Source organism: Equus caballus, chromosome 1, assembly GCF_041296265.1.
Source record: "Equus caballus isolate H_3958 breed thoroughbred chromosome 1, TB-T2T, whole genome shotgun sequence".
In the NCBI taxonomy this organism is placed as follows: domain Eukaryota; kingdom Metazoa; phylum Chordata; class Mammalia; order Perissodactyla; family Equidae; genus Equus; species Equus caballus.
The window spans coordinates 2,211,111-2,226,832 of record NC_091684.1 but is presented as its reverse complement, the minus strand read 5'-3'; the positions used below and the strand labels follow the sequence as shown (position 1 = coordinate 2,226,832).

The 15,722-nt window shown below is 63.9% G+C and overlaps 1 protein-coding gene across 21 annotated transcripts in view; it reads left to right on the top strand.

Moving 5' to 3' along the window:
- The first annotated feature begins 248 nt into the window (after positions 1–248).
- The window catches only part of PWWP2B (PWWP domain containing 2B), a 54,239-nt gene continuing 38,765 nt past the window's right edge, over positions 249–15,722 (top strand). For 2 of the 21 annotated variants that reach the window (XM_070245736.1, XM_070245547.1), the window contains exons 1-5: positions 369–522; positions 4,147–4,289; positions 8,273–8,452; positions 8,793–8,898; positions 10,261–11,615. In XM_070245736.1, the coding sequence (XP_070101837.1) occupies positions 10,367–11,615 (1,249 nt within the window). In that variant the 5' untranslated portion in view covers positions 369–522; positions 4,147–4,289; positions 8,273–8,452; positions 8,793–8,898; positions 10,261–10,366. Of the gene's footprint in view, positions 523–4,146; positions 4,290–8,272; positions 8,453–8,792; positions 8,899–10,260; positions 11,920–15,722 lie in introns of all 21 variants that reach the window. The other 19 variants (XM_070245697.1, XM_070245595.1, XM_070245302.1 and 16 more) reach the window with 18 other exon arrangements.

The window sequence follows — 15,722 nt, the reverse complement described above, 5'->3', positions numbered from 1 at the left end:
GCGGAGAGGAGCGCAGAGGAGACCCCGGGGCCAGGATGCGGTGGCGCCCCGGGCAGGGGGGCAGGGGCCCTGGAGTAGACCAAGGAGAGTGTCCCCGCCGCCCCCGCTCCAGCTCTCAGGTCCATTCCGCGGGCGCTTGCGGCCAGCGGCCCGGAGGTCGCGCGCCACCCCGGCCCCAACCCCGGGGCTCCGCAATGCGTCTTCACGCCGAGTTCTGGAGGCGGCGCGGGCTCCGGGCGGCACCGGCAGGCGGGGGTGGCCCTGCGCCCCTCCCGCGCCCCCGGCCCGCCCGCGGTGCCGCCCGCGCGGAGCTTTGTGACGTCAGGCGGCCGGCGGCGGCGTCACGCGCGGGGCTGACCCGGCGGGGCGGGGCGGGCGCGGGCCGGGACGCGGGAGCATGGAGCCGCGGGCCGGCTGCCGGCTGCCCGTGCTGGTGGAGCAGGTCGTCAACGGCGCGCTGCTGGTCACGGTGAGCTGCGGCGAGCGCAGCTTCGCTGGGATCCTGCTGGACTGCACGAAAAAGTGAGCGGGGGCGCAGGCCTGGGACACCCCCCCGGAATCCCCCCGGGACACCCCCCCCCCCCCCGCCGGCCCAGGGCCCAGACCGGCTCCAGGGCGGGGCGGCGCAGCGCCCGCTTTCGGTTTCCCCTGCTGGGGATTCGGGGCGCGCGAGCGCGGCCGCCACTCGGGGGGCGAAAGTGGCTCACAAAGTCGCCGCGACTTTTCGGGGCGGGGAGCGGGCGCCGGGCGGGGAACGGCGCTGGGCGCCAAGTGGGAGCCTGGGCGCGGTGCGCGGACCCGAGTCTCGGCGCCCGGCCGCCCGGCTCCCCAACTCCGCACGTCTGCCATAATTAACGCACTTTTCTTTGTTCAGACACGAATTCTTTGAATTCGGCTGTTTTCAGAATTGTCGTCGTTGGGGGTGGGGAGAGTGGGTTCAGATGCGCGCCGGGCTTGCCCTGTCAGTTACTCACAAGTGGGGGTGCCTTGTCTAATGTCATGGGTCCCCCCAGGCTCCTAGGAGCGACTCAGGGCTGAGATTTGGATTGGTGGCAAGCAGTTGTGTCCGGCGGTGGGATTTTAAAACCCTGTATGGGGTGGAGAAACCCCCGGTGGTGTGGGAGCGGAGAGATCCAAGTTGTGAAGCATCCCGTGCACTCTGCGGAGCCCCTGGTCTCCGGTGGAGGGTCCTGGCAGGCCTGGGGGCAAGCCCATCCTGAGACAGCACCTGTGCGCCACTTCAGGGACTCATGCAGCAGGGAAGTCTCCTGGATACAGTGTCACATGGCGGTGAGCTGTCGCCACAGATAAATGATTAGGCATTAATCAGACACTACTGTCTTGGCGCTCTGGCTGGGCCTCATTTTGAAACTGGGAGCACAGAGCTCGCCTTGCACAGGCCCAACTTTTTGCCTCAGTGGAGCCCAGATTTGTTCCAGTGGCACGGATGCGGCGGGAAGACCATCACCTTTCGACAGCTACCCTGCTGGCATTATCTCTTCATTAGATGTGCCAGAAGCCATTTGTGTGCAAGTCATGTGATTTAACATATGGCCTCCCAGTGACTGTTGCCCTCCTCCCTGTTGGCTACCGCCCGGAGTGCTCAGCAGAACCCAAGTGACACTCAGAGGCTGCAGCATAGACACCTGAAAGCGGCCAAGCTGTGCTCTGGGGTGGCCAAGGTCCCTTGCCACTGATGGCCACCACCTCCTCCCTCTGGCTGAGCTGCTGGCCTGGCCCTGTTCCTGCTCCCGGGTCTGTGCCGGGCTGCAGCCCCGCTTTGCCTGCGAGACCTGCCTGACCCTTCCTTCTTGGAGGGGGGCACTTGCAGCAGAGGACTGCCCCCCATTTTCCGAGGCTCCCCGACTCAGGACAAGGAGGCTGTGGGACCCCCCAACTTGTGTCTGCAGAGGTGGTAGGCTCCCCTCCCTTTCTCTCTGCCTCGGACTGGGCTCCCCTCCCTGAGACCTGTGGCAAACCTGGTTGGGAGATCTATACTCCCCCATCTCCTCCCCCACCCCCTCATGGAAGGAAGCAGGCCTGGCTGGGATCCCCAGCGTGGGACCTGGCAGCTATAGGGTGCATGGGCGTCTCCCCTGCTGTGGCCACATTCAGCTGTAACCAGAGCTGCCCACGGAACCAGGAGCTGGGCCTCGATGGGCACAACTCTGCTCAGCAGTGGCTCTTTCTGACCTGAGCTGGCCCCCTGTCCTTGCAGAGGAGCTGAAGAGAAAACTAGCCTTCCCCACCCTTCTACCCCTCCAGGGCTTGGTCCTGAAACTGCCCCTCCTCTGTCCACCCTCATTTCTCCGTTGCTGGTCGTGCCTGGTTCACATTGATTCCAGTGCTCTGCTCATAATACTCTGCGTTGCAGTGTTCCTGTTCACAGCCCACTTGTCGGGCAGGGTCCAGCGGCAGCTTACAACCTGGCCTGGGTGTTTCGGGCAGTGGGGGCTGGCCTTGGGTGGCAGGGTCCACAGCACCTCCCTGTTTCCCCTGGTGCCAGTTTCTCCTCAGGGCCTGCTCCTCCTCCCCTGTACGTGATATCGTCAGGCCAGTCAGCAGAGGCCCAGTGCTGGCTGTGGGCACTGACTGGCAGGGAAGAGCAGCTGGGAGCTCTGATTGCACGCGTCCACCCACCTCCGGGGCCTGCAGGTCCCAGAGCAGCGTGTCCTGCTGGGTGTGTTCAGGGCAGCAGGCTGCAGCAGCCAGTGTGCCCATGGTGCAGCAGGGTGTGTGCCAGGAACTGTCACCAGCTTCCCGAGCTCACGAGCAGACCTGGGCCCCGGGGCACCCTGTGCAGTAACTGTGTGTGTCTCCTGCCTGGATGGGACAGTCCCACGGGGAGGGGCCCTTCACACAGGTTCCTGGTCGCTCCTGGAGTGGAGCCCAGCAACCACTGTGAATGGTTGGGCGTTTGGGAGTTGGCCTCCCCTCCCTTGTGCTCTGGGAGGTGGGCTCTCCTCCTTGTTTGTTCGCAGAGGGGAGAGGAGCTGGCAGAGGTGGGGCTGAGGTCTCAGCAGGTATGTGGAGCTGCCAGGCCAGGTGCCGAGCGCCTCCTCCCATCCCAGACTTGAACCCGCTGCCAAGCTGCTCTGTGATCTAAAGCAAGACTCTCGGCTGCCCCGAGTGCCTGCCCGATTGTGCGTTCACACATGTGTGTTGAGCACCTACTGTGTGCTTGGAAGTAGGCTGGGTCCCAGGCATACTGCTGCCAGTGCTCTCCCAGTGTGTCCACAAAGCAGTGGTTCCTTGCAATGTAGTAATGAGGCGAAAGGCTGGGGCCTGCCTCGTCCCCACAGCTCCCACTCTCTGGGCTGGAGCATAGGGTGGGCACAGGCATTGTTTTTTGAGTGATTTGGGGGTACACCTTTGGTTGAGGACCTCGGGTGGGGTGGCCCTGCTGAGGGGTGGCTTGAGGACAGCAGAGGCTCAGAGGTGAAAGGATGGTCTCACGGACAGTGGATGTGAGGGTGGCTGCCCTCCAGGCCTGGCCAGTCTGGGGCCTCTGGCCTTGACCTCTAAGCTGGTGTTTTTCAAACTTCCCCAGTTGTGAGTCACCCATTACCGTGCAAGACTCCTGAGTCCCTCTGCTGGAAAGGTTGGGTTGTGGGCCTCTGTGACCCCAAGCTTATAGGGGGTTGGGACCTGGGCTGGGAGACTTCCCCAGCCAAGCGTCGTAGCCACAGCCTGTCCCTGGGCAGGAGAGCAGCCCTGCCCTGGCCCCGGCACACCCACTGTGCAGGAGCGAGGCTAGGCCGTCGGCGGCTGCTCTTGGGAAAATTCACCAGACAGAGGAGGACGAGCGCCTGGTCCAGGGCCTGCTGAGGACATTCTCCCTACCCTCAGAGAGCTAGAGGGATGGAGAGCAAGATGCTGAGTGCGTCATAGGGTGGCGTGACCTGCAGTTGGTGGGCAGATGCCGCACAAAGGGACCTGGCCAGTGTGGCTGGTCTCGGGAGCTTCTCCAAGGAGGTGGCGAAGGGGTGCGGGCTGGGGTTCGGCCTGTGCTGCTGGGCAGTCCTGGAGGACTTAGACAGGGATGCTGCCAGCTGAGTTTTATTTGGATGGTGCTGATGGTTATTAAATCTTCAAGTCCAGGACTCGTGACCAGTTGTGATGACCTAGCCCTGCTTCTCTCCCCAGAGACCCTGGGTCGATACCCACGGGGGTGGCCTGGATGATGTGGCCCTGGACGGTGGCCAGGCCTCGACTTCCTCTGCCAACCTGTTTTCCCACCTCCCCGACCAGAGGTGGACCCAGAAGGCCTTCAGGTCCCAGCAGGCCTGGTGAGCCCGCTGCCCCGCCCCTGCCCCTCCCTCGGGGCTCCGGCCCTGTGGCTGTCCGTCTGCCGAGCTGTACAGCCCAACCGCAGGGTGGCTGGCTGTCTGGATTCAGGCCTGTCTTGGGGCTCAGGCTCCTGCCAACACAGACACGCTGCGGGAAGCTTCTACAGGCCCCTGGCCCCAGGCTTTGGGCCCCCAGGATGTTTCTCTTCCAGGAGCCATGTTTTCTCAGTTCCTTACAGGACCCCAGGGTGGCCTCTCCCCATGGGAGGAGGAGAAGGAAGCTCCAGGGCAGACGTGGGCCTGGCTGGGGTCAGAGGCTGCCGTTGGGAGCTGTAGACGCTCAAGTCCTGAGTCTGCAGAGCAGGGAGGCCTCAGGGGAGGCCGGAGCTCTGGCAGTGGCCGGTCCTGCTCCTTCTGGCCGTGGGCTGACTCGGGCCTGGCTGCTGCGGGCGTTTGCTGGCTGGACTCACGAGTGAGACCCAGGGACGTGGGTCAGCTGCGGCTCGGCCACTGGCATCCCGCCGAGAACTGCAGGCCGGGCTGCTTCTCTTGGGGACCCTGTGTCCACGCTAGGTGGCCGTGCCTTCGCCTGGGCAGAGCGGTGGGTGGCCCTGGGGGCACTATCTCCTATCTTCTTGGGGGCAAAACTACTTTGTGTTTGGGTCTGACCCCATTAGAGCCGCTTCCTCAGTCTCCCAACCTTCCCTCAGAGCTGAGGTTGTCTGCCCCTCCCTCCGGCTCCCCAGAGACACTGGGCTGATGTTGGCTCCTGGGTCCCTCAGGTTTCTGTGTGGAGGTGTTGGCCAGCCTGGTGCTCCACGCTGAGACGGGCCAGGCCCTGGTTCCCGCCGCGAATCACCCCAGTCCCCAGGGCCCCTCCCCATGCGCCTTCTCTCCACCCTTGTGTAGGACCCCCCGGTGGGCCCGGTGAGTCCAGCACGGACCCTCAGCACAGCAGAGGGCAGGACAGTGGGGGCACCAAGGCACCTCACCCTGGGCCTGGCAGGCCATCTCTCTGGCTCCAGGGCTGCCCCAGCCCTCTTGCCTGGCAAGGCTCTGCGGTATCACCTGTGGGGCACTGCCAGGCCGGCTGTGGCCTCCCTTCCTGGACTCAGGCCACTGTGGGCACAGCCCAGCCTCACTGAGGGGCTAGGCCCTATGGACGAACCCCAGGTCACAGCAGTGCCGCATCTGTGCCCCGGGTCCAGTTGATGTCACCCCTCTGGGGACAGGTCACTGGGGTCCTTCCCCAAGAGCGTGGCCTGTGCCTGGAGGCAGCACAGCCGGGACATGAGCGCAGACCTCGACTGTCACCAGACCAGCTCGGTTCCTGTCTCCCTCGGCTCACTGTCCTGTCCCTCAGATGGGAATGGCGATGATGTGTGCTCAGGGCCCTTAAAAGTTTTGGGAGCCGAAGCCCAGCAGCCTGGGGGACCGGCTCTGCAGCCTGCAGCCTGGGAGCGAGCCCTCCCGAGGCTGTTTACCCACCAGGCGGTCGTGGGTGTGGCCTGGACAGGGCGCAGCTCCGGGAAGGAAGTGTGGCTGCCGGCCGTGCCAGGGTCATGGGGCCTGCCGTGCAGCAGCAGTGCCATCCCATGGGGTGGCAGCTGCCTTCTGGAAGGAGCCCATGGAGGCCGGACCCCCCTGGGCTGAGGGGGCATGCACACCTGGGCAGGGCCTGTCTGCTTTCCCGCCCTGAGTGCTATGTGAAGCCGAGGCTGCTCCCCCTTTTGGGCTGCCAGGGCAGGGAGGGCTCCACCACCAGACCCAGCCTGTGTCTGGTGGGTGCAGGCCGGCCCACCCAGGGGCCCACAGTTCAGGGTTCTGTCTCAGATCAGGGCTGGGGTCTCTGACCAATGGCCGTGTGTCCGTCCTAAACATGCAGAGACCGCTGAGATGCATGTGCCACAAATGGGGCAGAAGCCTCCCTGGTCCACAGCTGCAGGGACTTCAGGGATAGGGTGAGGCCCCCCCGCTCCCCCAGCCTGCATTGGCCGAGGAGACTGCAGAGCCCCTCCTGGGCCAGCTGGCCAAGGAAGGTCTCAGTCTGCACAGCGTCCTGCAGAGGGGGCTCCTGCAGGGCAGACCAGTTGGGGCTGGGGGGATGATGGGGAAGGGGCTGCCCAAGGGTCCCGCTCTTGGGGTCTCTGGGCCCCAGCTGGCAGGAGGGGCTTTGCACCAGCACAGCAGGCTGGCATGGGGGCACAGGCCAGGTGTTGGGGCGGGTGGGAGGAGAGCCCAAGGCGAGAGTGTGGGCTGGGGCCGAGTGGGGTGATAGCACAGCGGCCTGGGAGGGTCAGACACTGGGGATGCAGATGGAAGGGGGTGTCAGACTGAACCCCCGGTTCATGGCTGGGTAGCTCAAAAGGTGGGCAGGAAATGGGCTTTGAGGTGGGGCCTTGGGAACAACCTTCCAGGCCCCAGATGTGTGGATCCTTCCTGGTCTGTGCAGCCCAGTGTCTGTGGACCCCCCATGACATGTGGACCCCCCATCATTTGTGGACCTCCCGGGTCTGTGGACCCCCCATGATATGTGGACCCCTGGTCTGTGAGCCCCCCATGATGTGTTGACCCTCCTGGTCTGTGGACCACTTGGTCTGTGAGCCCTTCTGCGGGATTTCCTCTCCAAGGTCCTGGTCCCTTCGCCATGGCCCTTGCCTGGGCCCACAGGGTGGCAGTTGACGTGCCCGGTCCTCACCCTTAGCTGGGGAGCTGCTCCATGGGAGCCTGTCTGCCTGGGTGTCTTTCTGCATCCAGATGCTCCCACTGAGGCTATCTGCCCTCAAGGGACCCCTTGCGGGGGCTGTTTGCACCACCACTGTCCTAGATGTCACCCTGTGGCCGGGCACCCCTGCTGCCTGGGGCTGAGGGCCTCCTGGCTTCCCTTTTTCCTTGAAACACCCTTTCATGTGGGGCCCCTTTGTGTGGTGGGCTTCTGGCACCCCCCAATGGCAAGGGGCAGTGAGCTGGCCCGAAGCTCAAGGTGCGTGTGAGTGAGTGTGTAAGTGCGTGAGTGCATGTGCACGTGCCTGGGTGTGAGTACACGGGTTTGGTTCTCAGAAGCCTCAGCCTGCTGCATGCCCACAAGGTACTTATTGAAGGGGTGAGCCACATGCTGATTGCGGTGTGGGGTCCAGGCCCCCTCTGATGCCTGGGGACTCGGGTGAGGTTTGGTGACATACCGGCCTGTTACACCCCCAAGTGGGTCGGGGGCAGCTTTGGGCAGGGGCTTATCTCCCACACCTGGACTCTGGCAGACTTTTTCCGTAAAGGGCTTGACAGTAACTATTTTGGGCCTGGCAGCCTTGCGGCATCTGTCACCGCTCCTCAGAAAGGCCGTGGGGGTGGAGAGCAGCGGGCGCCCGCAAATGAGCAGGCGTGGTCGCCTGCCAGTGAGGCCTGACTTACAGACACTCTGCTGGCTGACTTAGCCTGAGGGCCGTGGGGCCCTGGGGTCCATGCTCCTTGTCCCTGTGCCCAGGGCCCGGCCTGGGGCTGGTGAGAGGGGAGCCGACACCTGGAGGTCGTTTTCCCATTTGAGGGCGTGACCCTGGCGCTGCGTTCCTGTCCCTGCTGGCCTCAGCCCACTAGCGTGGAAGTCCTGCAGTGCCTGCATCCCGGGTGTTGCAGGTGCAGTAAGATGCAAGGGCAGAGGGCCCCCCCGGCACCCAGCTCACAGCCAGCACCGGTGGAGATGCCTCTGATGGTTGTCGCTGCCCCTGTTGCTCAGCTGGAACATGGGGACCGCAGTGGGTGCCAGTCCAGTGGGGTGGCCTGGACCTCCCAGGGAGCAGGGTCAGGAAGGCTCACATGCCCAGCGGAGGTTGGGGAGGGGGTAGAGTGGGGCTCACTGTGGCTGCCCCCCCACTCAGGGCAGAATCCCACCTTGGAGGGAGCCAGGTCCCCCACTGCTGGCCTGTGGCTGGATCTCCCTCCCTCTCTCTCTGTACCCCTCCCTCTACCCCCTTCTCCCTCCGTCACAGTTACAGGTGACAGGTTATAGGTCAGCCGTCTGAGCCAGTGCATCCTCCGTGGCCACACAGAGGGCAGGTGGCCATGGCTCTGTGTTTGCTGGACTTTGGGCACTGAAGGGAAGAATGTGAGCCCCTCCCCACCCCACAGCCCGCCCTTGAAGACCTTAGATCCAGGGGAGCCGGCCTCAGGTAGGCAGAATTCACCTGAATAGGGAAAAGGAGAAAAATAAAAGTCTGGTGTGGTTTCTGGGCTTTTACCAGTGATCTTGACTTAAAAATTGGGCAGTCTTCCCACGTTTGTTCATTTCATCAACAAAATGACAATAAGGGCCATGGGGGAGGCCACAGCCCTGGGGTCCCCACCTGGCGCTGTGCAACCCTCCTTGCCTAGGCCTGCGTTCCAGGCTTCTCCAGGGTGTGTAGCCTGCGCCCGCTCCTGCCTGGCCCGAGGGTCGGGTGAGCTGGCCGGCCGTGGGTGCTCAGGGGATGCACTGGACACAGTGCCGTCGTGACAGTCGACACCTCTTAGCTTCCCTAGATTCTTCTGGAGAACAGACAACGGAGAAAGCGTTTGGAAACTGGAAACGCGGAAAAGCTCGTTTATCTTTCCTCCTCTGATTAAACTGGAAAGGCAGGTACAGACCGCGGGGCAGCGTTCTAAACCTGGGTCCCCTGACGCAGATAACGGTCGATTTTTGTGCTTAAAACATAACAGCTTTTAGCTAAAGCATCAGTCCTATGAGTTAAATCACGTGTGTTAAACGTTTTCGTGTTCGCTGTTGAAGAAAGATGTGGACCATTCAGGCTTGTTTTCCCTTATTTGGAACTGTGCAAATGTTTTCCTGTGGCTTCACGAGCATCTTGTTGAATTCACATTCACGACATTCACGGCACGTGGGTTCTCGAATGGTGGAGCTATTGGCCTGGGGATAACCCTCCACTCTACAGGGTGCGCTGCCCAGCAACTGCCAACAAAACCCTGAAGCCGTTCGAGGTGCCCAATATCTGTATGGAGGCCGCCTGGCCCAGCGCTTCCTGGGGAGAGGGCAGGCCGTTAGCTGGGGCAGAGCCCCACTGGGGAGCCCTGGGGGTACCTGCCGGGCCACCCTGCTTGTCATTAGCTGTGGGTCCTCGTGGGAGGTGGGCATCCTGCCCTCTCATGTCCCCTTTCCGTGGGTCATGTGGCCTTGTCGGGGCCAAACTGCTCCCCGTGCCGGAGCTGGAGGTTGTGAGAGAAGGGCCTGGGGTGCCAGGCAGGAGGGGTGGTCCTTCCAGGTGGTGGTGGGCAAGGGTGCGTGGATGACACCCCCACCCAAGGGCAGTGGAAACAGGGGGACAAACTTAGCATGCAGAAGGGAACGGCCGCACTCCTGGGCGGAGGTTCTGGTTTGGCGGCTGACCCCTGTCCTCTCTGGGCCACAGAGGCTGCAGCTGTAGCCCCCACCCCCAGACACACGCTAGGCACCTGGGACCCAGGTCCTGTGGGCTGCCCTGGGTCCTGGGACTGGGGGCACACGTGGGGTCCTCTCTCTGGGAGTGCTCCCTCAGGGAAGAGGGGAGTGAGTGGATGAGGCCTGTGAGCAAGGGGCCACCGGCCACAAATCAGCCGGCCACCCACAGGCCAGGTCAGGCCATGTCTCAGAACCCCAGACCCTGTCCTCAGGCCCCTTGGGCCCTGACGCCTGCACCTGGAGGTCTCCAGCTGCAAGCCTGTGTTCCCCCTTGTTGCCGCCAACCAAGATGTGCACACTCAGTGCCTGTTGAACCCGAGAAGTGGCCTGGGTGCTGCTCAGGCAACTTCCCAGCACGCACGCTGCCCCCTGGGATGCCCACATGGGGGTATGCTTGGGGGCGTTTGTCTGTTCAAAGTCCAGAGATACCTCCAGGTACCCTGGGCGGTGCCAGCACGCAGAGCCCACTGGTTCCCCTGCGAGTGGGGGCTGGGGTGGCGGGGTCCTCACCATCCTGACTCTCCCTTTCTGTCTCCCCACTGCCAGGTCCGGCCTCTTCGGCCTGCCCCCGTGGGCTCCACTGCCCCAGGCTGAGGACCCACCTGTCAACGGCTGCCAAGGCCCGGCCCCCACGGAGGGGGACACAGAGGCGATGCAGCTGGGGACGGGCACCCCACCGCCTCCCTGTGGGGACCCTCACCCTGAGACCACCGGCCCCGAGCCGCCCCCACCGCTCGTGCCACCACTGCCCGTCGGGAGCCTGCCACCCTTCCCGCCCTACTTCGAGGGTGCCCCATTCCCTCCCCCACTCTGGCTGAGAAACACCTACCGGCAGTGGGTGCCGCAGCCGCCACCGCGGACCATCAAGAGGACGCGGAGGCGCCTGTCCCGAAACCGCGATCCGGGCCGGCTGGCCCTGAGCCCCATCCGCCTACGGCCACGCCAGGTGCTCTGCGAGAAGTGCAAGAGTACCCTGAGCCCCCCGGAGGCCAGCCCTGGCCCCCCAGCCACCCCCAAGGCACGCAGGGGGCTGGGCAGCGGCCCCGGCCACGACAGGGAGCCCCAAAAGCCTGAGGATCCCGCCGGTGGAGGCGACACAGTGTCTGCAGCCACCGCAAGGAGGAGCAAGAGGGAGAGGCGGGAGGTGGACAAGGCCCGGGTCCCGCGGAGCCCGGTTATCAAGATCTCCTACAGCACGCCGCAGGGCAAGGGCGAGGTGGTGGAGATCCCCTCCCGCGTGCATGGCTCCCTCGAGCCCTTCTGCCCCCCACAGGCCCCGCACGGTGGAGGCCAGGATCCCGAGCCGCCACGAGACAGGCCGCCCGGTGGGCCCTCTGCCTCCATCCCCAAACTGAAGCTGACGCGGCCTGGGCCTCCCGGTGCCGACCTGCCGCCCCCCAAGATCCGCCTGAAGCCCCACCGGCTGGGGGCTGGTGAGCAGGAGCCAGTCTACAGGGCCGAGCTAGTGGAGGAGCTCAATGGCCACGGGCGAGGCCCCCGGGCCAGCTCGCCTGCTCTCCTGGCTGCCGGCCCTGCCCCTGGTGGGCTGGTGGACTTGTCTTCTGGAAGTTCTGGCGAGGACGATGACTTCAAGAGGGGCCCCCAGGGTAAACACGGGCCCACCGGCCTGGCTTTTCTCGCCACCTGCCCTAAAAGAACAGACTGTGCCAGCGAGTCAGTGTGGAGCAGTGACAGCCTGGATGAGTCCAAATCGTCCAGCTCAGAGGTCCCGTCACCAGACACGTGTGACCTTTCATCGGGTGATGGTGTGTCTGTGCCGTCCTCGTCCAAGGATGCGCGGCAGACGGTCCCACCCCTGACGGTCCGGCTGCACACGCAGAGCGTCTCCACGTGCGTTACTGAGGACGGAAGGACCGTGGCCGTAGGGGACATCGTGTGGGGTAAGATTCATGGTTTTCCTTGGTGGCCAGCGCGTGTCCTTGACATCAATCTTAGCCAGAAGGAGGACGGGGAGCCCTCTTGGCAAGAAGCAAAAGTCTCATGGTTTGGTTCTCCAACTACATCATTCTTGTCTATTTCAAAACTCTCCCCTTTCTCTGAATTTTTCAAACTGAGATTTAACCGTAAGAAGAAGGGGATGTATCGGAAAGCTATAACAGAGGCTGCAAATGCCGCGAGACTCGTGGCCCCGGAAATAAGGGAGCTCTTAACCCAGTTTGAAACGTAACTCAGGTTCCCAACCAGGTGAGTGTGTGCACGGAGGGCAGCCTCCTTCCTGGGCCGTCCGAGTTTGTGTCAGTGTCACAGCCAGGGGAGTGGGGACGCCCTCAGCCATCTGGCCTTCTGCCGTGAAGGGGCTCATCTGGAAAATCGTCTTGCTCGCTGGCAAGGTCCTCAGAAGAGGTGCTTTAAATAGGCCAGTTGTGAGCCGCTCATTCAAAGAAGGGAGCCCGTCTGTGTCTTGCGGCCACTTTTCAAAGTGTGATAAAAGGTCTTACTTCTGCATTAGCCTTTTGGAGAAAGGGCGCATCTTAAAGACCAAGGTTTCGACTGATGGGGCGTGAAGGCTTCCTCTTTGTTCTTACTCTGAGGAGCACACCTTCCTCTCTGCCTCTCGCCCCTCCTGCTCACAGGTTCCCTCCCTGGGGTCTTGATTTGAAGGAAGGAGGGAGGTCATGGCTGCCTACCCCCCGATGCAGCTCCCACGGCCTCAGCCCCCGTCCCTCCTCCTACTGCCAGTGTGGGCTCTCCTCCGTCAGCAGGCGCCAGGTTCCTGGACCCGTGATGGCCCAGTGCTCCAGGCCCCCGGAGGTGGCTTGCCCTCTGTCTCTCCCCACCAAGAACTTGTAGGATCTCCAGCCACAGGCCTTAGATAGAGCCTCCACGGGGCTGGGGGCCTCCCAAGTGTGGTTGGGGTGTCACCAGGTGGAGTTGGGGTGTCACCAGGTGGGGTTGGGGTGTCACCAAGTGGCATGTCTGCTCACCTCGTGGGGTGTCAAGAAACGGCCAAGGGGCTGAGGCCGCCTGCTGCAAGCTTCCTCTGGGCCCGAGTCTCAGGGGGATGCTGGGCATGTTCTCTGACGGCCCCACCAGCTCAGGTCCCTGGGCAGTGGGGTGTGTCCAGCGGGTCTCTGGCCCTACTGGGGATTCTTCCCAGGGCCTGCTCCCCTCCTTCTCCTCCCAGTTGATCCCGTGTAGAGGCCGTGGGGCCCTAGAGGCTCCAGGATGCCTGGGATGGGGTCCCCCTGTTGGGGGCAGCCTGTGCCCTCTTCTTGGCTCCATGGCCTAATACCTGTGCCCGCAGAAGCAGAGGTGGGGTCGGGGTGGGCTGCACACAGAGGACGAGAGTGGTCCTCCACCGCAGCTGGGCCTCTGCCTTGGTCTCCATGACCTTCAGGCAACCTTGTCTGGCCTGGCCCGCCTGCTGTCCACCTGTCTGGTGTTGTGGTCTCCCTGGGTGGTGATCCTGCAGGACTTAGCAGGGCCGGCCGACTTGTGGCTAGGGAAGGGGCTCATGGGACACCTGCTGTGCCACATGCGGCCGGGGTCCCATGAGGAGGAGGTGGTGATGAGGATGAGTCTGGGCAGGGTCACTGCCAGGGCTCTCGAGGCCTTGTCCCCGCCCCCCCCCCACCTGCTTCCTGTGTCAGGCTTGGTCACCACCCTGAGTCACTCCAGGCTTCCGGGCATGAACCTCTCCTCCGAAACCAGGCATGCCTCCCATCAGGCCTGGGCCTTTGTGTTGGAATGTGGGCGAGGGACCGACCTGGTGGCCTCCAGCCAGTGGGGGTGTCCAGTGAGGGCACCCTGTGGGGAGGGGTCCAGAGAAAGGTCTGATGCCCTGGCCTCGGCTTCCCAGGGTGTCTCCCCACCGTGGCCTGGCTTAGCCGGGACCCCCAGGCTGCAGCTGCATCCTACTGGCCTGGGGGCCGTCCGTGGGGCCCTGTCTCTCTCTGTGCTCTCTGCTGCCCCGGCCCAGCCCTCTGCTTATACGGCCCATCCTGCCTTTGGCCTGGTCTGGGGGCCTGCGTGGAGGGTGGGCACCTCTTGCACATGTCCCCTTTGTGTGTGCTGTGGGGCCGTGCTGTCATCAAGGGTGTGGTGAGCAGGTCAGTGCTCAGGGTGACCTTCAGATCCTGAGTCACAGTGGGCAGTTCCGGGGGATGGTGAGCCCACGCAGGCGTCAGCCCAGATGAAACCCGGGGCCCTGGGGGCCCAGTGTGGCCTGGCTGGCAGGGAGCCCCCAGGCTGGGAGAAGGCAGCCGGGTAGGTTCAGGGAGGAAGCAGGAGGAAGAATCTCGCCAGACCGGTTTGCCGCTGCAGGGGCCCTGCCCACAAACCGGCCTCTTCTGGATTTTTGGTTCTTGGTTCTGGGGCTGTGCCTGCAGAGCTGTGGGAGCGTGGGCTGCCAGATCCTTTTAGTGCAAAAGCACAAAGTGGTTTTGCCTAATTGGCTTTTTGGTTTCATTTTCTGAGGATTAAGAACTGTGAGCTGAGGCCTGTGCCAGCCAGGCGGCTGATCCGCCGGCGGGGGCAAGCTGGGGTCTCCACTCTGGGTGGGGTCGGTGGTCTCCTGGTGGACAAGTTTGCTTTGACGTGTCAGCGATGCTGTTTAGGGGCAGCCTCTCCAGCCAGCTTCTTGAAGGGGAGACGGGGCACTGCCTTCGCTGGGGAAGGGAGGCTTCCCAGGCTAAGCCGAGGGCTGCGGGGGTTGGTGCAGGAGGAGGAGCCAGCGGAGCTCGTGTAAGACGCTGTGGGGGGGGGGGGGCTGAGCACCGGTGCCCAGAGAGAGCCCACAGTTGCTGATGCCTGGGCACCCCCTGGGAGGAGGAGGCTGGCATGGGGCCACTGGACCCCTCGAGGGAGAGCTGGGGGCTGGCACAGAGGCCTGAAGCTCGTGCAGGGGAGGCCAGCGGGGGAAGACTGTCCTCCAGGCCTCGCTCAACAGCTACCTCGGCCTGGCCCAGCTGGCCTGCAGCCCCCTGAGGACCGCTGTGGCAGTGCCAGGAGCTCCTCGGGGTTGGGGGTGTCTGTCCCCAACGGGCACATGACAGGGAGGATCCTCGCAGACACAGGGTGTCGGGTCCCTTCCAGGGGTGTCCTGTCCAGCATCTTGTTCCTGAGGGGCCCCTCTGCCCCACTTTTTGAGGTGCTGGAGGCTCAGCTGAGAGGTGGGTGGCCATATGGATGTTGTGCAGAAGCACGGAAACAGCCTGGGGCCTGGTGGCTGGGGCACTGGTGAGAGGCCAGCCCAGGGCCTGGCTGGGCTTGAGTGACAGGGCACATTGGCCCTCAGCAGAGACCGCCCCAGATCACTGATCTACAGCCTGGGGAGCTGGGCACTTCTCCCAGGGGAGGCCCTGATTTCCAGGGGCAGACCCAGGGCCACCTGGCCGTGCCCTGCCCTGCCCAGTCACTTGCTGCTCCTGACCCAGCAGGCTGGTGTCTTTGAGCCTCAGTTTCCCTATCTGTCCTGGGGTGACACAGCACCTGCCTCTTGGGCTGGGTGGTGAGTGAGGGTACCCTGGGGCTTGTTAATGACCCATCAGCAGCCGCCTTTGGTGGCCACTGCATCCTTTCCGGCTCTGTGGGAGCTGTTTCTCTGGGGACTTCTTCCAGGTGCCCCACTGTGGGCTGGCGGGACCCGGCAGGGAGGGCGGGTTTGGGGCTCACAGGCTGCACTCCAGGGATGGGACGGGGCCACGCTCCTGGCTGGCTAGGTACCCTCCTCCTGCCTGCAGTGCTGCTGGGGGCCCGGTGGGTCAGAGGGCGAGGCCCTGCAGGTGTGACGGGATGGCCTGAGAGCACAGAGGTGGCCCCCCAACCTGGCAGGTGATGCAACCCCTCCTGCGGTGACATAGCGCGGGGGCCTCAGGGCCAGGGCTCCTCCTTTCAGGCCCGTGGTCACACCCCTCTTCTCTTCAGTCCATCCACCTCCCCACCCACCGAGGGCTGAACGTTCAGCTGGGTGGGACACAGAAGGGTGCGCCGGATCACCAAGGCTCTCGCCTGAGGGGCTGGGGAGAGGGCTGTGAACCACAGTCCCC